Source organism: Microtus pennsylvanicus, chromosome 15, assembly GCF_037038515.1.
Source record: "Microtus pennsylvanicus isolate mMicPen1 chromosome 15, mMicPen1.hap1, whole genome shotgun sequence".
NCBI classification, from domain to species: Eukaryota; Metazoa; Chordata; class Mammalia; order Rodentia; family Cricetidae; genus Microtus; species Microtus pennsylvanicus.
The window spans coordinates 10,024,454-10,052,220 of NC_134593.1; the positions used below are offsets into that span (position 1 = coordinate 10,024,454).

The window sequence follows — 27,767 nt, forward strand, 5'->3', positions numbered from 1 at the left end:
AAAACCAAGGCAACTTATCTTTACAAATCATTAAAAATAAACAAAAAAATAGATATTGAAATGTAGAATATGATTTAGTCTTCCAAAAGACTGGAAGTGTAGTGTAAACTGCAGCATGGATAGGCCTTGAAAACACTAAGAGATTCCACCTGCAGGAAGCAGAGTTCAATCGCAGCCATCACAGCGAGCAGCGGCTCAGAGGCTGGGGGGCGGGGGCAGGCTGGGGCAAGCAGATGCAGAGGTAGAGCTGGGGTAGGAATGTTCTGGAAATGAGCAGTGGCGATGGGTTCACAGTGTAAGTACGCAACGCCACTGAATGTATGCTTAAAATGCATAAGACAGTAGATTCTATCTAGTATGTATTTTACTTCACACAAGAATGAAAAATGCGATAGCATTCCTGAGAGAACTGCAGTGATGAAAACTGTACCTCCACAAGAAACAATCGTGAGTCTGGGATGATTTGGGCACTAAAGACACCAGGCTAAGGGGGAGGCTGTCTTGAGCACTCTCCCATGTGTCAGGGTGGAGTGAGCATTCAGGGACCACACACTGCTGGCTGCAGCAGGGGCTGTACTGTAGACAAGCCTGCTCTACCACAGTAGCAGCCTCTGCTAGGCATGGGAATTCTTCCAGCCAACCATCTATGTTCCCTTTAGGCACACACTACTGAGCCTGCTCCACCGCAGCCCAGACCCAGAAGGCTCGGTGGCTTTTGTTTGTTCTGAGATAGAATCTCATATCATAGCTCTGGTTGGCCTGGAACTCATGCAGACCAGGATGAATAAGAATTCACAGAGATCCAGCTGCCTCTGCCTCCCAAGTGCTGGGATTAAAGGCATGCGCCACCATGCCTGACTCTAGAAGATATTAATTACATAAGCTATGGAATGCAGAGGAAAGTTTAAATTGTTTATAAAATGAAGAACAGATTTTTCTTGCAAGTATTGTACGTGAATGGAAGGAAATGATATTTAAAAGAGGTGACACAGACTAGAGAGATGGCTCAGTGGTTAAGAGCAATGGTTGCTCTTCCAGAAGTCCTGAGTTCAATTTCCAGCAGCAAGATGGTGGCTCACAACCATCTATAACAGGATCTGATGCCCTCTTCTGGCATCAGTAGAAACAAAGCACTCATACCTAAAAATAACATAAATCAATAAATTTTAGCTGGTGGTAGTTAAGCATCCCTTTAATCCCAGCACTCAAAGGCAGAGGCAGGCAGATCTCTGAGTTCAAGGCCAGCCTGGTCTACAGAATGAGTTCCCTGCCTCAAAAAAACGTAGATAAATAGAAAGATGGATGGATGGATTAGAGAGATAGACAGGCAGACAGACAGACAGACAGCAGGTGTCTTCACAGAAAGGTTACACAGAAGAGGGTTTAGCATATCCCTAGGAGTCTCAGCTTACTAAGTGTGACCCACTTTCCCAGGAAGCTCCAATTTCCCTTTCTGTTACCTTGGAAAGAATGTCAAGGGTGGGGGTGGGGTGGGCAAGTCCATCCAGTTCAATGCTTACAAGGTATAATGAGGAATATGGGATACTGGGTTTATTTGGGATAGAAAATGGTAGGAAAAGAAAAGAAAAGTTATTTGTTGTTCCGTTTTTGTTTTTCTTTCTAGCTCTGTCCCTCTAGAAGACAACGTCTGGGGAGATTTGTCGCAAAGGAAGAAATGAGCAAGGCAGTGAGGGCCCCACTGCCCTTCCTGGGCAGAGCACAGGCTGCTAATCTAATCACATCTGACAACAGAGCCCATAAGTGAATGACCCATGAGATTTTATTATCCAGGTGTTATGTGTCTGCCCCCTGAGGATGAGAGCCAACTAATCCATGACGCACAGGAACAATCAGAACCGTGCCTTGTTTATGACTTCAGAACCTATGTGGAAAAGTTAAGACATGAATTTATGTAACTCTAATAAGGAAAATTTGAAACCAAATGAATATTTATAAAACGTATTTCAGAGACGTGGAAGGTAAAAAGTCCCTTCCAAATACTTTGCAAATTGGGAGACATGTAACTACTTTAAGCAGAATTCAGTCTTCTATTTCACTCCAGATTACATTAGAGGAAAAGCGGTCATCCACCCTGAACCTGTGTCTCCTGGAAGTCAGTGGATGGATTTCCAGAGTGATTTTCCTCATCCACATTACACAAAATCTTCTAGCTGGAAAAGCCAGATATTCACATTCTTCTCAAGAGCTGGGTCAAGTTTTAGGTATCAACGAACGCAGAACTCCAGGGCTCGCCATGCTGGGCAGGAAGAACTTCACATCACCACAGGGTACAGTATGAAGTGAAAATAGCATTCCCTCTGGCCGTCATGGCTGCAGCTTCTGTTATGATGACCCTAAGGACACAAGGCTCTGCACACGCTCCGGCTAGGAAGTGTTCAGGAGGCTTCCAGCACGTCCTTGTCTGGCTCCTTCTGACTGCACAGCGCGAAGGATTCCTGCACAAACTGCCGGCACATGGGACACTGCTTGAAGTAGCACACACAGCTGTCGCACAGGCAGGCATGCCGGCAGGGCAGCAGCACCCAGTTCACGCCCCCGTTCTGGCACACCACACAGTCCTTGCTGCTCTCCTCCACGGGCTCCACGTCACTCCCGGCCAGTCCTGCCTTCTCCAACAAGCTCTGCTCGGCGCTTCTATCTGCTGGAGAGGGCCTGCTGGAGGGACTGGGGCTGCTGTTGGCAGACATGAAAAGTTGCTGAAAAGCAAAGAAGCAGTGTAAAGGCAACTGTGAACAACAGGCGCTCCGTGAAGCCGGAGTCATAAAGCTAGCAAACCCAACAGCAAGACTAGTTAACTCTACAGCTAATGAGAAACCATAGTTCTCTTTACAGACAGCCATTCCTCCAGCTCTAAAACCAACAAACACTACCTCGTAGGACTTACCTTAAGATCATAAAATTGACCTTGAGCCAGGAGTAAATATTGATACAATATTCTGCAGGGAAGTTTGTAAGTCTTATCAGGAATATGAATTACTGACACCATGGAAATCTAAAATAAAATTTGGACATAAGTCAGTACTTAAAACTATTTCACAGAAAAGTGAAAAAAAATAAATGCTTCTCAAATAAGAGATATATTAGAATGTTTACACTAATTTATATAAATCACAGCACTCTAAGGAACGGTCACTGACAGATTTTTGACACATATTAATTATACTGAAATTTACAGATTCATTGTGGTCCCAATAAAATCAGCGTAGAAGAAGAAACATATAAGAAGAGGTAGGAAGGTACTCAATAGTCCTAAGCAGCCTAACTTCATTAAATATTAAGTCGTATTGAACTGATTCATAAGTAGATGAACGGAAGAGACAGAAGAAACAGCCCAGAAAAAAATAATAAAATAAAAAACAAAACAAAACACTTATGTGCAAAAATACAAAGAAGGTGTCATCTTGAACTACAAGGCACAGGGAAGTTTTGTTTATTTTCTTTAAATAAATAGTTTAGAGACAACTGGATAACAATTTGGAAAAATGTGTAACTGATGACTGTCTCATATGACACACACGTGACTTCACGTAACTGATGACTGTCTCACATGGCACACGTGACATCACGTAACTGATGACTGTCTCATATGACACACACGTGACTTCACGTAACTGATGACTGTCTCACATGGCACACGTGACATCACGTAACTGATGACTGTCTCACATGGCACACGTGACATCACGTAACTGAAGACTGTCTCACATGGCACACGTGACATCACGTAACTGATGACTCTCACATGACACACAGGTGACATCACGTAACTGATGACTGTCTCACATGGCACACGTGACATCACGTAACTGATGACTGTCTCACATGACACACAGGTGACATCACGTAACTGATGACTGTCTCATATGGCACACGTGACATCACGTAACTGATGACTGTCTCATATGGCACACGTGACATCACGTAACTGATGACTGTCTCATATGGCACACGTGACATCACGTAACTGATGACTGTCTCATATGGCACACGTGACATCACGTAACTGATGACTGTCTCATATGGCACACGTGACATCACGTAACTGATGACTGTCTCATATGGCACACGTGACATCACGTAACTGATGACTGTCTCACATGGCACACGTGACATCACGTAACTGATGACTGTCTCATATGGCACACAGGTGACATCACGTAACTGATGACTGTCTCACATGGCACACGTGACATCACGTAACTGATGACTCTCACATGGCACACGTGACATCACGTAACTGATGACTGTCTCACATGGCACACGTGACATCACGTAACTGATGACTGTCTCACATGGCACACGTGACATCACGTAACTGATGACTCTCATATGGCACACAGGTGACATCACGTAACTGATGACTGTCTCACATGGCACACGTGACATCACGTAACTGATGACTGTCTCACATGACACACAGGTGACATCACGTAACTGATGACTGTCTCACATGGCACACGTGACATCACGTAACTGATGACTGTCTCACATGGCACACGTGACATCACGTAACTGATGACTCTCATATGGCACACAGGTGACATCACGTAACTGATGACTGTCTCACATGGCACACGTGACATCACGTAACTGATGACTGTCTCACATGACACACAGGTGACATCACGTAACTGATGACTGTCTCACATGGCACACGTGACATCACGTAACTGATGACTGTCTCACATGGCACACGTGACATCACGTAACTGATGACTGTCTCACATGGCACACGTGACATCACGTAACTGATGACTCTCATATGGCACACGTGACATCACGTAACTGATGACTCTCATATGGCACACGTGACATCACGTAACTGATGACTCTCATATGGCACACGTGACATCACGTAACTGATGACTGTCTCACATGGCACACGTGACATCACGTAACTGATGACTGTCTCACATGGCACACGTGACATCACGTAACTGATGACTGTCTCACATGGCACACGTGACATCACGTAACTGATGACTCTCACATGGCACACGTGACATCACGTAACTGATGACTCTCATATGGCACACAGGTGACATCACGTAACTGATGACTGTCTCACATGGCACACGTGACATCACGTAACTGATGACTGTCTCACATGGCACACGTGACATCACGTAACTGATGACTCTCATATGGCACACGTGACATCACGTAACTGATGACTCTCATATGGCACACGTGACATCACGTAACTGATGACTCTCATATGGCACACGTGACATCACGTAACTGATGACTCTCATATGGCACACGTGACATCACGTAACTGATGACTGTCTCACATGGCACACGTGACATCACGTAACTGATGACTCTCACATGGCACACGTGACATCACGTAACTGATGACTGTCTCACATGGCACACGTGACATCACGTAACTGATGACTGTCTCACATGGCACACGTGACATCACGTAACTGATGACTCTCATATGGCACACGTGACATCACGTAACTGATGACTCTCTCACATGGCACACGTGACATCACGTAACTGATGACTGTCTCACATGGCACACGTGACATCACGTAACTGATGACTGTCTCACATGGCACACGTGACATCACGTAACTGATGACTCGCATATGGCACACAGGTGACATCACGTAACTGATGACTGTCTCACATGGCACACGTGACATCACGTAACTGATGACTGTCTCACATGACACACAGGTGACATCACGTAACTGATGACTGTCTCACATGACACACAGGTGACATCACGTAACGGATGACTGTCTCACATGGCACACGTGACATCACGTAACTGATGACTGTCTCACATGGCACACGTGACATCACGTAACGGATGACTGTCTCACATGGCACACGTGACATCACGTAACTGATGACTGTCTCACATGACACACACGTGACATCACGTAACTGATGACTGTCTCACATGGCACACGTGACATCACGTAACGGATGACTGTCTCACATGGCACACACGTGACATCACGTAACTGATGACTGTCTCATATGGCACACGTGACATCACGTAACTGATGACTGTCTCACATGGCACACGTGACATCACGTAACGGATGACTGTCTCACATGGCACACGTGACATCACGTAACTGATGACTGTCTCACATGGCACACGTGACATCACGTAACTGATGACTGTCTCACATGGCACACGTGACATCACGTAACTGATGACTGTCTCACATGGCACACGTGACATCACGTAACTGAAGACTGTCTCATATGGCACACGTGACATCACGTAACTGAAGACTGTCTCACATGGCACACGTGACATCACGTAACTGATGACTGTCTCACATGGCACACGTGACATCACGTAACTGATGACTGTCTCACATGGCACACGTGACATCACGTAACTGATGACGGCCTCACATGGCACACGTGACATCACGTAACTGATGACTGTCTCATATGGCACACGTGACATCACGTAACTGATGACTGTCTCACATGGCACACGTGACTTCACGTAACTGATGACTGTCTCACATGGCACACGTGACATCACGTAACTGATGACGGCCTCACATGGCACACGTGACATCACGTAACTGATGACTGTCTCACATGGCACACGTGACATCACGTAACGGATGACTGTCTCACATGGCACACGTGACATCACGTAACGGATGACTGTCTCACATGACACACACGTGACATCACGTAACTGATGACTGTCTCACATGGCACACGTGACTTCACGTAACTGATGACGGCCTCACATGGCACATTTGTGTGATACCAGGGCTGGGGAAGAGCACATGGAGGATCCTGGGAGTCTGCTGGCTAGTCTAGCCCATCAGCGAGCTCTGTTCAGCCAAACACCCAGCCTCAAAAGCATAAGGTGCAGAGCAACTGAGGAAAACACCTGACGCTGACCTCTGACCTCCACAAGACACGCCCACATGCACACACTCATGAACACACTTATATAAGTGGAAAGTGACTGAAGAGGACGCTCAGCGCTGATCTCTGGACACACACACACAAAGGTAAATGGTTTCTGGGATTGGATTCACGTCACCTGGCTTACAGACCAGCATTTTATCAGATGAACAACCTGGAATGACTTTTCTTCAACTGTACTTATCTGAGGTATACAACAGCATGTGCTGCTGTGGAATGTGTAGTAAATGGTCGTTACAGTCAAGCAAACTAACACACCCATTACTTTACAGCGATTCTCCCTCTCTGTGGCAAGAACACCCATGCTCTTCCAAAATATTCTGAATATCACCAACTGTAGCCTTCATATTAGGTACCACACCTGAAGCTTTATAGCAGCCACCTACACTTCTCCATTCCTCCCCCTCTGGCTCTATTAATTAAGAAAAAAATCAAAAAGGTTTCGGTTTGATTTTAAAAGATAAAATTTGAAGCCAGTCATAGTGGTGCACGCCTTTAGCCCCAGCACCCAGGAGTCAGAGGCAGGTGGATTGTTTGAGGTCAGCCTGGTCTGCATAGTTTCAAGACAGCTATAGCTACACAAACAAACCTCAAAACAAACAAACAAGCAATAAATAAATAAAATGAAATTTGAGATACTTATATGCAAATAACAAGTTATATTTTCCCATAAGGGTCTGTACCTTTCAAAATTCAACACACACTTATTTCATGAAGATACTCTGCTGTTTTGTTTTTGTTTCTTGAGACAAACAGTTTCACTGTGTAGCCCTGGCCATCCTGGAACTCACTATATAGACCAGGATGGACTTGAACTCACAGAGATCCTATCTCTGCCTCCCAAGCTCTGGGAGTAAAGGTGTGCGCCACCAGTGCCCAGCAATACTCTGCTTTTTACAGAAGGGTAAAAGTAGGGAGCCGGCTCAACGGTAGAGCACTTGCCTATCACAGATGAGGCCTAGAGTCTGACCTGGGGAGAGCAGGGCTGGGATTTTTCTCTGCTCTGCTTGAGTCTAATAGAGACCTTTGTGCTAACACCCTAGGCTGTTGCTGAAAGGAAACCACAGGCTCATGTTAGTGAATATATTTTGCACATTATACACAAAAGTATCATTAAAATGTCACTGCATCTTTACTAATGAGCAAATACAAGCACTGGGTTTCTCTGTGTAGCCCTGGCTGCTCTAGAACTTGTTCTGTAAACGGGGCTGGGCTCAAACTCACAGCTGCCTGTCTCTGCCTCCCAAGTGCTGGAACTAAAGGCGTGCACCGTCATACCTGCTTTTGCCAAGAGTTCACCAAAAGTTTGTAGATATATGAGTTAAGTTTCTCTGATTAGAAATGCTTGGAAGTAAAAGTGGTCCAGATTTTAGATTTTTCAGATTTGGATATATTTGCATATACACAATGAGCTATCCTAGAGAAGGAGATGAGCCCCAAGTCTAACCAGGAAATTAATTTGTGCTTTAAGAACATCTTAGAAACATGGCCTAAAGATAATTTTCAAAAGCACGTTTGGTACACACACACTTAACTGTGGCTGGTGAGTGAGGGCGGGTTAGAATTTCCTACATGTAGCATATCTCAGTGCTCAAAAGATCTCCAGTTTTCAGAGCGGGATGCTCAACCTGTGTACGTTTCCATCTCTCACAGAGGGTGGAGACTCGGGGCTCTCTGATCACTCAGATGCTTTTATGCTCCAAACAGGGAACAAACTACCATTCTAAAGAACCAGTACGTAGGGCCAGAGAGATGGCACTGGCTGTGCTTCCAGAGGTCCTGAGTTCAATTCCCAGCAACCACATAGTGGCTCACAACCATCTATAATAAGATCTGGTGCCCTCTTATGGTGTGCAGACATACATGCAGACAGAACACTATATACATAATAAATATTTTTTAAAAATCAGTACATAGTGAGAAAACAAGACTATCAAATGACTGCACACAGAGATCCCAAGTGGAAAGCACAGGCTTAACAAGGAATCCAACGGACACAGGCAACAAAACTATGGCCCGAGAAGAACAGACCTGGTCATAAAGCCAGGCACTTCAGGTCATAGTGATCCTGATCAACTCAGACACGTATCCCAAAGGACATTTTCTCTAAAGCAAATATTACCTAACAGAGAGGACGATATTAACTGAGTTCAACAACAATCTACCTTTTATTTTATAAATAAGCCCATGTAGTTGTCATCTACAGGGAGTGGGGAGATGGGGGATCATCACAGTCTGAAGGTGTGTTATAGGTACAAAAATTAAACAGGGACAAATCCATATTTTAATTTTTTAAGACATGTATGTCCAAGACCAAATATGTTTTCAGAAATGATCTTTTTTCCTATCTCAGAAATAATTAAGAATCACCCCAAATCTTGTAAACGTAAAGTGTTCCGGATGCTTCAGTTACTTACAATATCATAAATTTCCCGGTCCTCCTCATCAGCAAGGGTCAACAGAGCTACCAATGGATAACGAGATCTGGGCACTGGACCAAAGTCGTCAATTTCAGTATCGCTCGGTAATTGGCAATATAGTTCTTCTTTGCTGTGTTTTTTAATACTTTTAAATATGTAAAGGCAAATTGCCGAAAGAAGAAACATATCTTAAAGAGTCAATAACTTGGTAACATTTTACTGCATCCAGTCTCACTTTTCTGTGCAGTGGGTGCCCCTGGGAAAAGGATACAAATACTGCTCTCGGTGGAGGTAGTCACTGTACAGTGCTTCTTCCAATGCTTGCGGGGTGCTTATCCGAAAGCAGTAAACATGCTTCTGAAGAGCTTCGTAGAGTTTTTGGACACTGCACCCCCAAAAGCACGTGAGATGGCTATCTTCAAGGCAATCTGCTGTCAAGGTCATGCCAGCTGCAGAAAACAATCCAGAAAGAGATGGGTGTCACTAATATAATAATAACAAGGGTAAGAAACACAGGCTTTGTTCTGGGTGGTGGCCAAGCTGATGGCAGTTTTAAATGTTGTTGAAGGATATGTATCTACAAATATAAAAATGCCAATAGCTATGCAGAACTTCAGCAATACAGCAAAACTTCATTATTATAATTTATCTTTAGAATGACTGGCCCAGTTTTCCTTTTGGTAACTATAACCGCCTCTTTCCAACAATATATGCAATCATTGTGTGATCAGCACAAGGGTCAGACAGGAGAACAGAAACATCTGAAATGGGTATACAGAAACCATGGGGTCGGATGGCGATCACTGAAGAAAAACACTAAGAAGAAGCTGAGCTTTATTATTAATATACACAATGGCAGTGTTAATGTCCGTCACACAGTTAATGTTCCACGGAATACAACACAGCCTGAGGAATGCCTAGGGATGCCAACCATGGAAAGTCTAATAGCAATACTCTCGTTTTCTCCTTGCTTTCAAAGACAGGAGGTGATAGTGTCAGTGGACTTGTAAGAGGATAACTAAGTGACATACGATTGTACGTGCTGTTTCATGTATGGATTTTATGCTTACACAGTACTTTAAGTGCTATCAATATGATTTTCTCCCCTCCCTATTAGTGGCAGTTGAAGCATACCAAGTTCAAGTGGCAAGACTTCTGGGGTCTCCTACTGTCTGGAGGGGAAGCTACCACAGCCCGTGCTCAGAGGCGGGATATGTTTGACTAGAACCTACATGCAGTCTGGGTCACTGTTCCTGGTGCAGCAGCTTAGCTTCTGAACCTAGGCTGGGGGCCACCAGCAACTCTGCAGGGCTCAGGGCGCCTTTATTGAAGATTTTTCTGCTGCTTGTAACAGGAAGTGTGACTGATTTGTTACCTATTTTAAACATGTGATCAGGAGAAGATGCTGTGAGAAGACACAAATTCAAGTACATGCTCCACAGGGTGACCAAGATGGTCCCCTGCTCCTCCCTGCTTTGCTGGTGTGTGACAGAGTGTGACAGCAGTGACCCAAGACCACGATGAGTTCAAATTTTAATTAGCAGGAACTCTGCAAGCCAACTGGAAAGAAATTCTAGTTCAAATGTATTTATTTTATTTCACCAGGTATTAATTCACTGACAGTGGAAAAGTAATCACACTTTTAATATGTCACTAGAACTAGCACTAGAAGGAAATGGAAAGGAGCCGCAGCATCCGCAGATTCTCCTCCACTCTCTCTCAACCTTGGCCATTACAGAGGACACCACCTGCCGAGAGGTCAGGCACTTCTCTGCCGAACTGTTCTCCCCTTTCCCCACTTCTCCTGCAGGGGGTTCCCCCTTTCACACATGCTTGTTCCTCCAAATTGCAACGCATACACAAAACTGTTTTCCATTACTATCACTAACAAAGCTGGGCAGCTGTGAATCAGAAAGGTCAAAGCCAAGTGGGTACGACTTCTTTCAACTGTCTTCATCCAGCACAGCTTCGCTAGGCTAACAGCATAAAGCGCCGGAGACATCCCTGGCTCTGAGCCATTTAATAAGAGCAGCACAGGCAGGAAAACCATCCTGCTCCTGTGACGCCATGCATGACGATGATGAGACAGGAGAGGAAAGTGTCCTGGAGAGAAAAGTTCAGGATGCAGGAAACCACTCTCCAAATGCTAATGTTTGTTTTCCCTAAGTCTTTTGTTTTATGTTAGCTCTTATTGGATCTGTTAAAACAAAGTGGGCTGGAATAGGGGGGTTACTTCCAACGTCTTCCTGAAGCAAATTCATCCAATTCAACTAATAGATACTGGATATCTAAATTATAGTTTCATTAAAGCCTTCATCTGGGGACACGAATTAAACAAAAATCCAAACGCAACACTGTTATACAATAACAAAATCCCAGCAGCCTGTTCTAGCAAACGGATTGGCGAGCCTCTCATTTGTTTCAAGTTACACCACATCCAGAGGTTTGTTCTCTCTCCTGTGCTGGGGAGCCTCTCCTTTGTTTCAAGTTACACCACATCCAGAGGTTTGTTCTCTCTCCTGTGCAATCTGTCAGGTACTTGGGATGGAGTGGTGAGAAAAAAAATATGGGTATGAAAGAAAATAACCTTAAAACCACTTTGTAGACATCTTAAGGATATCTACCTTTCCATGGGCCTTGTTCTTATAACTTCCACCAAAATCCTTTTCTCCCCATAGAACACAAAGAAGGAATGATTTTTTTTTTCAAGTGAGTTCTGTTAGGAGCTCCACTCTCAGTGAACACATTTGTTTTTCCATCAGTGGAGAGCGTCGGGCCACGGCAGGCTGAGTGCTCCCCTGACTGGCTGTCTTCTCACTTGCTCAGGCACTGGCAGCCGGCCCTCCTTGAGACTGCTTCTGCCTGAGTGGTGGGGATGACTTCCTGAGTTCTAGCTCCAGAGGAGTGTGTGCTTCCTCACAGTGCCCCCAGCTCTTCTCCCTCTCAGTGGACTTGCAGACTGGAGGACTGCACGGCAGGAAGACACGGTTGACTGTTTTATTAAAGGCAGTCCTTACCTAAGAACCAGATGAGACTTTGTAGCGCGTTAAAATCTAAAGCTGCTGAGGGGTGGGGGTGGGATTAAACCATCACTGTATAGTTTAATCAGGAATGTATGTATGACCTACTGTCGTACTTTTTTTTTTTTTTTGGTTTTTCAAGACAGGGTTTCTTTGTAGCTTTGGTGCCTGTTGTGACTAGCTCTTGTAGACCAGGTTGGCCTCGGACTCACAGGGATCCAGCTGCTTCTGCCTCCCGAATGCTGGGATTAAAGGTATGCACCACCACCACCCAGCTTGTCTTGTTTTAATAAAGGTAGTTTCTTTCTTTTTTTGGTTTTTCAAGACAGAGTCTCTCTGTGTAGCCCTGGTTGTCCTGGAACTGACTCTGTAGTCCAGGTCGGCCTTCAACTCACAGAGATTGACCTGCCTCTGCCTCCCAAGTGCTGCGATTAAAGATGTGCACCACCATCTCCCAGAGAGGTATTCTTTATGTCATATCTTAAAATTTATTTTTCTAAAATAAAAAAAAGTCAGAATAAACACTTACATACTCTTGGGGGAAAAGGATCTTCATTTCCTTCAATTTATAGGGTGGTATTATTTATAGTTAAGGAGAAAGAATAAGGAATTACATACTTTTTAAGAACTGTAAGTCAAGATTTACTTGCTGAGGCCCACTTGGGCTATATTATGAATTCCAGACCAACCTTTAAGGTCCTGTGAACCAAACAAACAAAGGAGACGACTCAGATGGTGGCCGATGGCTCATGCTGACTAAGGAACCGGTTTCCTGTCAGGGGACAAGCTTTGGGAGTGACAGGCATGAGACTGACTAAGAATGGTCCACAAGGCACTCTGTGAAGAAGGAAGCTCAGCTCTGGAGGTGAGTGTGTTCTCCAGCCCAGGACTTCCGCTGCAGGGCCGCAAGTGGGACCCAGAGGAGGCAACCAGTGACCTTGGCTACAGCCACTTCAGTAGAGCCACTTAGGGGAAGAAAACTAAGTCGTTCAGAGAGTAAATGGAGAGAGAGAGCACATTTCACAATCGTGTGTGCACTGTGCGTGTATGGGTGTGTGTGGTATGCAAGCATGTGTGCACCTGTGCCTACACACGGCTTTTCAAGGTGAATGCTGAAAATCTTCCTCAGAACCTCGGCCTTCTTTGCTGAGGCAGGATCTCTCAAATCCACAACTCACGTCTAGTCTTGCTGGCCAGCTTGCTCTGGAACCCCATCTCTACCTTCTGGAGCCGGAGTTACAGATGGGCCACCACACCCTCCTGACATTTTGTGGGGGCCTGGGGATCTGAATTCTGGTCCTCACACTTTTATCTCTCTGGTCCAAATTTGAAGTTTTTATGTTTGTTTGTTTGTGGTTTTCACAGTTTTGAGGGAAAGAAAATGAGTTAGTGGCAAGAATAAGCTGAAAAGCTACAAAGATTAGAGTTCCTGTTAAGATTTGAAAGGTGTCGGGAGCAGGCACCTTTGCCCAGATTCTGGGGCTGCTTCCTCTCCATCTCCACTGAACATCACAAAAGCATCTCAAAGCCCACAGGCTCAAACCCAAATTCAATACTTTTCTTCCCAACCCACCATTCCTCCGGTTTTATCCCTGTAACAGGAGCTGTCTCTGGAACCCATGTCAAGTCTTCTAGACTCTTCTCTCTTACCTAGTGTCTTAGCTTCTTTCCCTGTTAGAGTGCCCTGCTGAGAGCAACTTTAGGGACAAAGGCTGGCTACAGTACAAGGGTGCAGCCCATCATGGGAGGAAGGATGCAGCTGGTCACATGACCCCCACATCAGAAACGAGAGCTTACTTCTCTTTGTACAATTGTTCACGATTAGGGCCAAGGATCAAGGCCAAGCATGACTTGCAGTCTTCTCAATTACCACAGTCAAGATAACCCCACAGGCATGCCCAGAGGCCCATCCCCAAGTCATTTTGGATTCTGTCCAGTTGACAGTTAGCACAGACCTTCACACCCGCCCTATCCTGTCTTGGAGCCACAAACGGCCTCTTGGTTCTCTCCTGCGCTATATTCCTCACTTACTTGGGTGCTCTGTTCTCATTCCACCTAGAAGGTTCCTCAACCCCCAGCAATCACCTGCTTAGAAGGGGGACAGGAGCGTCCACACACTTTTTTCTACAAGACTTCCTAAACATCTCTACTGCACCAAATGCAACGCTTCTGCCTTTATATTTCAACTTAATGGCTCCTAAGTAGACCTAACGAACACAGAAACAAACGTGCCAACTGTAATTATCACATCAAAAATAACATATTATAGCCAGGCATGGTATCACTCACCTTTAATCCCAGCACTTAGGAGGCAGAGACAGGTGGATTGCTGAGTTCAAGGCCAGCCTGGCACCCTGGTCTAGAGAGTGAGTTCCAGAACAGTAAGGGGCCAGGTCTACACAGAGAAACCCTGTCTCGAAAAAACAAAAACTAAACAAACAAATCCCATATTATATGAAAATAATGTATACTAAAATATCATAATATCAGATTAAAAAATCAGTTGTTCTTAAAAAGGTGAGCAACCTCAAACTTAATGTTCAGAAACATTTTATCAGTTTTCATTTCACTGAAGACCACAAAAGTGGCGCCATGTCTTAACAGACTTGTTTACTACCCTGAAATGCTGCATTCTCCTCCTTATGCACACATGTCTCTATTAGTGGATAAACACTCCCAGGAGAAAATTTATGAACTTTAATCTTTACGGTGCAGCATGCAGTTCAGTGAATGGTAAAGTTGAATGAAGAGAAAGCAATAGAGAAAGAAAACAGAAGGGTTAACGACAGGGGACTAGAGATCAGGGAAATCTTTGGAAGAGCCACCAACCTGCTAGGGAAGCTGAGGACGGGTTACTGATCTCTAAGCCAAAAGGGTTCTTGACTTGTCTCATTTGTTTCTTGAAAGTTCTTGTGCTGAACTGGGTCTCTTCTGAATTCCTCAGAATTACCGGAACATCCCAACCAAACCTACAGAAAGGAAAACATAAAACACAGCTTCAACAAATCTGAAATTCTGGCCATATAGTTTTCCACGCTGAGACTTTCTTTGTCATTGATGTTCTCTTTTGGTATGTTAGTTAGTTAGTTTTGATTTGCATTTTGGGCTTTTTCTTGTTGTTGTTTAAATTTTATTTTATTGGGGGGAGGTTTCAAGGGCAGAGGGTGGCTATGAAGGGTCATGGGGAGATGGATGGGACAGGGATAAGCAATGTGAAATCCACAAAGAATAAATTTAAAAAGTCTTTTTTTAAAAAAGTACATTAGGCTTCATTACATATTCCTTCTAAAAACAAGCACCAGGAAAAGAGGCTCAGCCGCTTATTTTTGTTGTCTTGCAGAACCAACCTAGACTTGAAGGAGGTCAGAGGTCTCTCAGAACTGCAGTGTATCATTTGGCTGAATAAATCAGCATGCTCCCGAAAATAAGCAGCTCTTCCTTTGAATTGTGGATAACAGCGTGAGAGCTCAATGATTATAGGTGAGTTATACTTAGAATAAATTACATGGCCGTTATTGAACCAAATACTCAAAAGATATAAAAAACAAATGTTTACTCAATATACAGACTATGTTATGATTTATGAGGCCCAGGAACTATCAAAATATCAAATAGACATTTAGAATTTCTAAAATAACAAAGCAAAATGTCAAATACAGACTTTCATTCACATAATGTCTTTTAAAGGTCAAAGGCACTATGCAAGAGCAGGAACTGTGACAATCCACACACAACAAGCTTCCAAACAAAGAAACCAAATGAAATATCTAGTAAAATTACAAACCAGGCAACTTTACTCAGCCTAAACAGAGTGCCCTAAAATAAATCCACAGTTGGTGCTTGGTTAGAACCTCCAGCTCTTTTCTGCACAATCTGAGAAGCCCCATTCCCCCCACTCTCCAAATCCTACCCTCTCAGAGAATCTCCAACAAAGGAAAGGTACCAAAAGCCCAGCACCACTTTCAAAACCGTTGCGGCAGCTCCTCTCCTGAAGGTGCCTAAAGCAGTCAGCTTTTGTCCACACTTGGGCACAACCCCAGCTTGTAGCCGACAGGTCATCACCCCCACCTACAGGGTGTATAACCTTCATGCTTTAGTTCAGGGTGCATGACTTCTCGGGCTTTGATCTCTGGGACTAGAGACCTCACCCAGGAGTTGCTTTGCAAATAAATCTGTTCTTTTACTTTTTCAATTCAACTTGATCTGGCTTACTGCATTGGCAGAGAAATCTATTACCTGACTACAGAAAACCTATTAGTTGGACCACTGGACTTCACCCAGAGTGCCCTAACATGTTTCAGCAGCTGAATCAGTGGACTTCAGCTATGTTCACACTCTGATTACATCCTTCTCTCCAAATAGACAGCACTGACAGGGAAGAAAAAAGAAACAACTGACAAACTGGCATAATCCAGGGAGAGTGTATTCATAGTCAGCACTGAAAAGAGGTAGTACATTGCTAGAACCATGTGGATAACTTTCAAAAATATGAAGTCTGGAGAGAGGCTCAGCAGTTGAGAGCACTGGCTGCTTTTCCTGAGGGCCTGCGGTTCAACTCCCAGCATCCCCATGGCAGCTCATAACTGTCGGTAAAGGCTCCGACACTCTTTTCTGACCTCTGTGGGCACCAGGCACACAAACGGCACACATACATATATGCATGCAAAGCACCCACATACAAAATTCTCAAAAAAGTATCAAAAAAAAGAGATGCTGTAAGATTATCTAATATGAAACTCTAAAAGAGGCTAAGCTAACCTATGAAATAAGAAGAACAAGGTTGTTTCTGAGTGTATACAGCAGGGGTACCTGGGCAAGTGCCCGAAGAACCTATCAGTGTGTGGTGCTCAATTTGGGATTGTCTAGATGTATTTGGTAACAGCAGGCAATCAGCATCTTCAGATCTGCACATTCCACTGAAGGTAAACATCACTTCACTAGCACTTGGGAGACAGAGGCAGGCAGATCTCAGAATTCAAGGCCAGCCTGGTCTACAGAGTTCTAGGACAGGCCATTGGGGGGGGGGGACATCTTGATAAAACAAAAAACAAACAAACAAACAAAAATCTCAGAGGGGTTAGGTCACTGGGGAGTGGGGAGACAGCTCAGTGGGTAAAGAGCTGAGCAGGTGTGAGGGCCTGAGCTAGAATCCATGCAAAGCTGACGTGGGAGTGTGTGTCTGTGCAGTGCTCCAACAGCAGGATGATGAGGAGACAGGAGAAGCCTGCGGTGCAACTAGACTGGCAGAGGCAGTGGAACAAAGAGATCCTGTCTCAAACAGGACAGAAGGGGAGGACTCCCTGGAGGAGGCTGCCTTTTACTTTCAGGTGCACACCGTGGAACATGCACGCATCTACACACACACAGGGAGGCACTGAACATACAAATTAAAGACTACTAGAAACAAAACACTGCACCGCTGTAGAATAATCTTTTTTTATACTATGAATATGCAATACTCTCATTTGCTAATAAAAAGCTGATTGGCAGATAGCCAGTCAGAATGACACTGACCTTGAGAATCAGACTAAGAGAATTCTGGGAAGAGGAAGGGTGGAGTTAGATAGTTGCAGCAACTGCAGAGAAGCAAAATGATGATGCTAAACAGAGAAAAGGCACCAAGGCACGTGGCAAACCACAGACAAAATTATGGGTTAATTTCAGTGTAAGAGTTAGCTAGTAACAAACATGAAGCCTGAGCTGGGCATTTATAATTCACATCCAGCATCTGAGCCCGTTATTTGGGCCCAGACAGTTGGGACAGGAAACACCAATTACATTGAACTTTAGCTGGTGATAGTCATATCCTAGAACTTTGGGGTGAAGAAAACAATTTACTTTGAGGTACGTCCTGAAATAAGATGAACACATGATTGGAGAGTAGGAAGGGATGAATAGGCAGATATGTAGTGTAATAAATGTTGATGGCAGAACTAATTATGTATGTTCTCTATGTTATTTTTCCCTGGGTCCTGAATGTTTGAAAATTCATATAATAAAAAGTTGAAGAAAAGGAGACCTAGCTGGGTTTAAAGGCAACTACTTTTAGGGAAAATGCACTGGACAAGGCTATTGGCATGGACTGTTGGGATCTATGCCTGGAGCAGGTGGTGGAAACTAAGTCTACAAAGGCCAGTATAGGCCATGCATGCAATGCAAGGGTTAGGACAAGGCTCACACCGAGAGCGGGTTGGGTCAGTGTCAATCTGCAACAGAGTGTCACTGCAATCTCTTGTCCTAGGCTGGATGTCTAAGCATCTAGCAATAGATAATTATAAAATAGTAAAACAGTAAAGGTAAGAAGAGAAAAAAAACCTTCCACTAATATTTAGATGGTAAACTAAAATTTTAGAATAAACTATCAATCTCGTGACAAAGGGAAGCCAATAAAATTAACAAGCAGAATAGACAGTTACTTAAGATGATGGACCTGGTTTTACTGAATTAGATGAGGCTTCTGTGGCCCAGCAAAGAAGAGGAAAAGTAAGCCTCTAGTAGATCAAACTGTTTCTAAGGAAATTAACTGACCCAGCACAAAGCGTAAGAATATGTGCAAGATAATAGGATAATAGCCCAACAATCCCTGAGGAAAATTTAGGCTTTCCAATGTTTATCGTGCTTTAAAAAGTTAATTGGCCTGTAAAGAAGCAGAAAATATTAACCATAAAGAGGAGACAAATGAATCTATAGAAAAGTATAAAAATGCTAAAGATGTTAGAATCTTTCTTTTTATACAAGGTGATCTACCAGGCTGGCCTCGAACTCACAGAGATCCGCCTGCCTCTGCCTCCTGAGTGCTGGGATTAAAGGCGCACACTGCCACCACTTGGCTTCAAGCTGATAATTTTTATCTTTTAACTGGGAACATTTCCATAATTGTCAGGACTGTATTCTATGTGCTCAAGAATGCTAAGGAGATTGAAAACTGTACAGACATAGAAAATAGTTCAAAACACTCAAATCTGTTTTAACAGATGACAAAGGCAATGTTTGAGATAAAGAATATGCTGGTCAGGCTTTACAACAGATCAGACACTGAAGAATGGAGAGGAAGCCATGTGAAGACACTACAATAAAAGTGCCCCATACTGGGGCTATGAGGGTTCCTTGGGGTACACTGCCTACCAAGAATGAGGCTGTAGGCTCAATTCCCAGGAAAACACAGACAGACAGACTTTTTAGGCAGACAGAGTCTCTGTCTCTCAAAATGAAACAGAAAGAGAAAAGAAAATTGAACAAAAATGAAACATCCAAGGGACAAGTGTAACCAAAATCTTTAAAATGTTAAGTGAAAATTAAAGACAGACTAAAATCCTCAAAGGAAACTCAAAGTTGTTGTTAACATGCCAACATGGTCATTTAACGCATGCAAATGAAGAGTAACAGGTTGGGGAAGGTGATGTGGGAGTCCCTTCCCCTCCATATGCTGTGATTACCATTAATGAATAAAGAAACTGCTTTGGCCTGTTGATAGGGCAGAACTTAGGTAGGCAGGGAGGACAGAACTGAATGCTGGGAGAAAGAAGGGAGGAGTCATATAGATGCCATGGAGCCGCTGGAGACAGACATGCTGAAACTTTAACCAGTAAGCCACTGTCATGTGGTGATACACAGACTATTAGAAATGAGTTAAATTAAGATGTAAGAGTTAGCCAATAAGAAGTTAGAGATAATGAGTCAAGCAGTGTTTTAATTAATAGTTTCTCTGTGATTTCAGGTCAAAGCTAGCCGGGCAGCCAGGAACGAACAAGCAGCAGCTCTTTGTAACGGGAAGGAACAAATCCAGACAAATCAAATAAAAACAAATTGTAAGGGGCTGGAGAGGTGGCTCAGTGGTTAAGAACACTGGCTGCTCTTCTAAAGGTCCTGAGTTCATTTTCCAGCAACCACATGGTGGCTCACCATCATCTATAATGAGATCTGGTGCCCTCTTCTGGCCTGCAGGCACACATGGAAGGAATGTTGTATACTAAATAAATCTTTAAAAAAAATTCTAAAATAATGGACCTAACTCCAACCACCCTAATTATCACATCAAATGCAAATGATTCAAATTCCCTAACTAAAAGATTGGGATGTTCAGACTGGAAAAAAATGTAATGCTAGGTAAATGAGACATATAAGAAACTCACTTAAAATAGATCTTAAGTAGAGGATGAAAAAAGATATTCTTGCTAATACCAACCAAAAGAAAGCCTGAAGTCCTGGGATGTGGCTCAGAGGTAGTATGCCTAAATGCTTAAGATGCTAAATTTAATCCTGAAGAAAAAAATGAAAAAAGGGGGAGAGAGAGGGCTGGGAGAGGAAGAAAATGAGCAAGCTAGCTGTAGGGGCTATGTTAATAACAGACAGCAGAAACCAGGGCAGAGATTATAAGAGGAAAAAATAGCACTGCTTCATAATGAGAGCAGAGTTAATTTATCAGACACAAAATTCTAAATGTTTATGCATCCACAGATAGTACTTCAAAATACAAAGAGAGAGACAGACAGAGAGAGGCAGAGAGAACTCTAAAAATAGAGAAAAATACACAGAGATTTCAATACTCTGAACCAATGCAATAATTGGTAGCACCAACCAAGAGACAGAAAATCAGTAAGGAGACCAAGGACTTGACTAGCACTATCAACCTGTTTGACCTGTTGACAGTTACATAGTATCTCACCAACAGGCAGGGAGGACCACCCTCTACTATACTAGTAAAGACAGACCAACTCTGGCCTATAGGTTATAAACATCTAAGATTCTGAACTGGCTAAAAATTAAAACATAGGTATCAACTCTGTGTGATGCTGATACTGCTGTACTTAAGAGGAAAACCTAGATGCCAAAAAAAAAGAGAAACCTTGAGCTGTCTCAAACTTACTGAACCAAGTTTCAATCAGTCCAACAAGTATGTGGGGCTCCAGGAACCCTGGAGCAAATATCCAAACAGATGTATCTGGCCTTGGAACATCCTATCCTTCTCTAACCACCCTAACAATGTCTCCTATGGAGTGCAGTTTCTATAAACCAGGGGCTCTCAACCTTCCTAATGCTACAGTGACCCCTTAATACAGTTCCTCATGTTGTAGTGACCCACAAACATAAAAGTATTTTCATTGCTACTTCATAACTGTCATTTTGCTATTGTTACAAAACATAATAAATATCTGTGTTTTTCAGAGGTCTTAAGTGACCCCTGTGAAAAGGTCACTGGACTGCCAAATGGGTGGAGACATACAGGTTAACAACCATTGCTATAGACACAGATTTACAAGTAGAATGGGCTATTTCTCAGAAGGTCAGGTTTTTGTCCTACTGGATGGGGATCTTGGATTGGGACAAATGATAGGACTCTTTTGTTTAGAAAGCAGCTGTCCCAATGGTCCTGCCACAGGATCTTCACGCCAGGAAACACTGACTTTCCCACTCATGGTAAGCAGGCTGCATCCATAAGTAAAAGAAGCTCAGAGCTCTCAGCTTTAAACTGGACCTGGTGGCTCATTCCTGTAATACCAGCACTCTAGAGGGAAGCTAAGGCAGGAGGACCTGTCCAAGTTCAAGGTAAGCCTGGTCTACCTAGTGAGTTCTAGGCCAACCTGGGCTATAGAACATGTAACACTGAAAAAACCATGTGAGGGTTGGAGAGATGGCTCAGAGGTTAAGAGCACTGGCTGCTCTTCTAGAGGTCCTGAGTTCAATTCCCTGCAAGCACATGGTGGCTCACAACCATCCATAATGAGATCCGGTGCCCTCTTCTGGTATGCAGGCACATGGAGGCAGAACACTGTATTTAAAAAAAAAAAAGGCCAGATTTCAACAAGGTTGACTACAGGACACAGAACAAAGGGTTTAGAGCCCTCAGAAACTCTGTGACTCTCTAAGAGAGTGTGTGAGTTTCAAGTTTGCTTACTTCCTATAAGTCCTCCAACAAGCCCAGGGCATCCCATCATAGCACCAGCGTACAGTCACAGTCCGCAGATCTCCAATGCCAGACAGACAAGTATTATAAAGACTTGATCCCCAAAGTACCTAATCCAGAGACCACTTCATCACAATCAACCAAAGGCATCTCTATTTAAGTTCATCCCAAAGCCATTACATGCCATGGATTACTGAGATCTCATTTCTCATTAGCAAGGAACTGAAGACTATCCCAATAACAATTAGGTGTCCAGGTTATAATCAACCCAACTCTCAAGCTCTATCTTTGATGGGATTTTGTTCAAGAATCCTCTTCTGAGTAATACTTTATCAGTCACAGTCTATTCAGGAGACTAGAAGCACATGAACTATTTGCAGAAAGCAATTAATGTACTGAAAACTACTAAGCAGCACTGGAGATGTAACCCAGTGGAAGGGGGCTTGCCTAGCAGTAGGCGACCCCGTCACCAGCTATTATCCCTGAGACAAAGTCACCAAAGAAAGAAAAATTTGGAGTTGGGACCCCATGGTGCTGCAACTCCAACACAAAGAAATGGGGCTGACGTAGGAAAGTGGAACACTATAAACTGGGCCCAGAGCCACTGCCAGAATGGAGCACTGCTGTGACAGAAGATACACAAGGACCAGTCAGAAACTGCTGTGGGAGCACATTCTGCTCCTTCGGCCAATAGCCTTTAAGGTACCAGCCCACTTGAGCGTGGTCTCTTCTACAGCAACAGCAGAGGAAAGCACATGCTGCTCTCTGTAAGTTTTCCCCTTAAATAAATAACCCTTTTATTAGCCATAGTTCTGAACTGCAGTGGGATTGTTTTGTGACTTACGTCATCACAGAAACACTGTGCCCCTTAGTGCTACCTAGACTTTCGGTCTGTATCCTTTCTTGGAGAAGCATTATCAGCAAACAGCTAGCAAAGGAAACAGTGGTTTAGAGTTCTGTCCCAGTTCACAAGCAGAGTGTACGGAGAGCTGTAAGGCTGACAGCCAACCTTACTAAACTGTGCTGCAGAGGAGGCAGGGAATCACTGCCAAGTGAATTTTTTTTATGATTATTTGTATAAAGCACTTGAGGACACCTGTGTAAACGGAGACTAATCTGTTTCCCAGCCACCCAGACCTGAATATTCACACAGAAACTATATTAATTACAACACTGTTTGGCCAGTGGCTTAAGCATATTCCTAGCTGGCTCTTGCATCTTAAATTAACCAATTTCTATTAATCTGTGTATCACCACGAAGTTGTGGCTTACAGTAAGATTCTGGTGTCTTTCTCCTTCAGTAGCTACATGACATCTGCCTGACTCCGCCTTCTTTCCTCTTCTATCTCTGCTTGGATTCCCCACCTAGCTCTTCTCTGCCCTTTTGCCAGTTGCCTCAAAGTGAAAATCTGATCAATTGAGCTCCTGTTAGCTTTGAATCTGCACTGGGCCTCTGCTAGGATTTCCTCTTACATGTCTGTTACATCAACTTCAGAAAGGTATTCGATAGCATCTGGAGGAAAAGACTTTGGAAAACAATGAGGTTCTACAGGTACCCAGAGAAAAATTGTAAGAATACTAGAAAATGCCTATAAAGACACCTTTGCATCAGTCAAAGTCTGTGGAGGACTGTGATCAGCTAGAGACAACAGTAGGAGTGTCAGGGGTGCGTCCTCTCACCACTACTCAGAATTAATAATAGCAGCAGCCCTGGGGATGAAGAGATAGGTGTGCAGATAGGTGGTGTGAGAATCAATAGTTTGTGTTTCACTGACAATGCAGCACTACTTGCTGAAAGTCCAAATGAACTGCAGGCCGTGGTAAACAGAGTGGTGGAAGTCAGTGAAAACTTGGTATGAAAGTAAACCTGGAGAAGACTGAGATACAACACATGGGAAGGGCGCACAAGGATGTTAACATTGTAAGAAAGAATCAGAATCTCAAGCAAACAGTCAACTTTGTCTATCTGGGAGGAAACCTCAGTTCAAAGGAGAGAACTAGTTCAGATCAGACACCAAGAGGTGAAATAGGGATAGAGACGACTGCATTCCAGGCACTAGGAAAGGTTTGGTCAGCAAGAGACATAACGACAACAATTACAAGTATGTGAGACACTTGTCTTGAGCTGCCTTCTTTACAACTCTGAAACCTGGACAGTGAAACACTCCCCTGAACAGTGGCTGAATGTGTTTGAGATGGCATGTCTCAGGAGACTTCTAGGTGTCACACGAAGAGATAGGCTGCACAGTGATGACATTAAGAAACATCTCCATCTACAGAAGGAAGTAAACTACAGGATACGGCAAAGGTGCTTGAGATACTTCAGCCATGTTATGAGAATGAATGACGCGGATTCCTGAAGATAGCACTGTTGGGAGGAGTGCACGGGATAAGGCGAAGAGGAACGGCCAAAAAACACTGGATAGACAGCATAAAGGAAGACTGGAACCTTGGGTATGACAATAACACAAGCATCTAGGACTGCCCAGGATAGGAACAGCTGGAGAACCACCATAAACGGATGCTCATGCATGCTTAAGCATTGCTGGGGCATAAATGATGATGAAATGATATATTCCATCCTGCCTTAGGCCAAAGAAGCTTCATTAATAATCAATGGTAATAAAACATATCCACAGCATACAGAGGGGAATCCCACATCTCACCTGACTGATGCTTTGGGGCTCACAAAAGCCATCGGAGACTAAAAGACATATAGTTCCTATAGTGTGATTCTTTTTTCTACTGTTATTGGGATCTAGAAATCAGAGGCTCCTGTTCTTTGGGCATGCTCACCAGCACAGGTGTGCTGCAGGAGCTCCTTCCACTCCTTCAGCCAATAGCCGCTGAGCTACCAGCCCATTGGGGCATGGTCTCTTTCTCTTTAAAAAGCAGCGGCAGCCCTCCGCTGGCTCTCTTGCTCCAGCAACTAGACTCCTTTCCTGGCTGTTGTGTAGGACAGGGTTCTGTAAGTTTTTTTCCCCTCAAATAAACAACCCTTTAAATCCAAACTGGTGTGGGATTGTTTTGCGCATTACAGGTGGACACAGCACGGTGGAGAGAAGCAACAGGCAAGAACCCCAGCTGTAAGGGGTAAAGATCATGACTTCGAGAAACAGACAACCAGTAAAGATCCAACTGCAGCCATTACCAAAGCGAGATGACAAGGATGAAAAGTGTAGCACCTAACAGTTTATCTCTGTTGCCTTGGCTGGGATTTGAGAAGGATGTTCCTAAGGTTAAAATGGTGTCCAAGCTATCATCATTTCTAGTCGATAAATCTGGCTTTGGGTTAGTTTGTAAAGAGCACATAAAAAGCTTATCTATACAGATGAAGCCAAGCCAAGTGCGAGGAATGGTTGCTTAGGTTCACCATAACTGGTTAGGTCCAAATCAGGTTACAAGTTCTTGCATCCTAAGTAGGGCTCAGCCCAGACTTCAAAAAACAATAAGTCAATAGACACTTGCAACACTCCTGAAACTTACACTGACAAGAGGTAGTGAAATAGTCAAATAGTCATTGTACATTCAAATCAAGCCTTAGACCTGGCAGAGCCAGGTTGTCTGACTCCAGTGTCTGCCTTTTAACCAACACACACACACACACACACACACACACACACACACACACACACACGGAGGGAGGGAGGGAGGGAGGGAGGGAGGGAGAGAGAGAGAGAGAGAGAGAGAGAGAGAGAGAGAGAGCGCACTCCTGGCTTCCCTTTACCTTAGGATGCCAGCATTATGTACAATATGAATTCCACCCTTTTCTCTTAGATATCTAAGAGATAGAACTTAGTGGCCTATTTATCAACACATAATGTAATTATCAACTAGATACCAATTTTCCCTATACATTATATTAGTATTATAGTTCTTTAAAAACTGTGTATTATGATTACCTTTTTCACTTGGGAAACATCTTCCTAATTCCAATTACAAGCTTCCTTGAAGTAAATGACAGCAATTAAAACCTGAAAGGTTGCAGGCAGTGGTGGCCCACGCCTTTAATCCTAGCACTTGGGAGAAAACCCTATCTCAAAAAACAACAACAAAGAACCTGGAAGGCTAATAATAAATAACACTTTAGGATCCAGGCATAGTGGCACACTCCTATAATCCCAGCACTTGGGAGGACTGCATGCATATGCTATCGTGAAACCACCTATCTTAAAGAGAATAAACAATCTGTGTAAGACCGAGCTTCATCTTACCCGGCTCACATCGCGGAGTTTTATGCTGTACCATGGGGGGAGGTGTCAGCTGGAAATACTACGTTTTCCTTCTTTTCCAAAGGTGGTATCTATTTTCAGAAGCTGACAGGGACCTGTGTCTGTCTTTAAAGTGATGATGAATATGTAATCAAGTGGTATTTTTGAGCTTGATTTACAAAGCCCGCTTCAGTTCCAATCCTTCTGCTTTCTGCTCATGCGGAATGCATGAAAATGCATTCGGGTTTGTTTGTTTGTTTTTCCCTCAAAATCCTTGTTCTCCAACTGTAGCTCATGTCTCTTCGGTAAGGTCCTCTTCCGGCCATAACTCTTGTTCACTTAGAAACAGTGTTCAACACATTTGGATCCACCGTCTTTTCAAGGGCTATGAAGGCTACAGTCTAGAACAACCCCTGGCTAGTTCCATGGTTTCCACTAGCTGTATTGATAAGGCTGGCCTAAAGAGGATACAGACACATCTCCTTTAGAGAAACACCGGAGACTCTCCGGGGTTATGTAACTCTCCGAGGAGCAAAATGCCTCCAACCCACAGAATAACTTACTCCTAAAATCTCGCTACCCTAAAAATTTGTGCTCTCAACTAAAGATCACTTCAAAAAAGTGGACTGCTTTCAATTCATTTCAAGTCATTCAATTACCGAATGGTAGCTACAGAATTCGGGTAAAAGTTCCTCCGAACGATATTGAAACCAAGCAGTTCAGGTGAGAAACACAGTCAAGTTCATTCGTAACCCATCTGGGCCCTGTGGGACCGGTGACCAGTCTCACTGGGCACGGAGGAGGCCCCGGCCCGGGGCAAAGCCTTCGGGACCCGCACTCTGACCCCGCACAGGACCAAGCTCTCCCGGAGCGGTCCATCTCACCGGGGCACCAGCCCGGCCTGAGCCACCCGAGCACGGACCCCACACCCGGCCGGCGGTCCCTTCGCCCCTCGCTCCCAGCCCTGGACACTCACCATCCTAGGACCAAGCCGGTGGTGACGATGAAGCAGGTGAAAACCACCGCGATGTAGAAGAGCGGCGAGTATTCATAGAGCGTTACCAGGAACACTGCGGCCATCAGGGTCTCCTAGGCTCAGACCGGCCCAGCCCGGACGGCCGGGACCAGAGCCGGTATGGCGCCCCGGAGCGGACAAACTTTGTAGGTCCTCTCTCGCCCAGGCTTCTGGGCAGCTGGAAGCCGCGGCCACCGGAACCAGGATGCCAATCACAATGTTGATAGCAGGCACGCCACGCCCCTCCGG

General features: G+C 44.1%; 1 protein-coding gene across 1 annotated transcript; it reads right to left on the reverse strand.

Annotated features, from left to right (window-relative positions):
- Nucleotides 1-1,758: 1,758 nt before the first annotated feature.
- On the reverse strand, nt 1,759-27,734 carry Cgrrf1 (cell growth regulator with ring finger domain 1). Its single transcript, XM_075949973.1, has 6 exons — nt 27,480-27,734; nt 15,218-15,357; nt 9,640-9,817; nt 9,366-9,513; nt 2,906-3,013; nt 1,759-2,717 (listed from the first exon to the last, which is right to left on the reverse strand). The coding sequence occupies exons 1-6, from the start codon at nt 27,581-27,583 to the stop codon at nt 2,397-2,399; spliced, it is 999 nt and encodes a 332-aa protein (XP_075806088.1). The 5' UTR covers nt 27,584-27,734; the 3' UTR covers nt 1,759-2,396.
- Between the last annotated feature and the right edge of the window lie 33 nt (nt 27,735-27,767).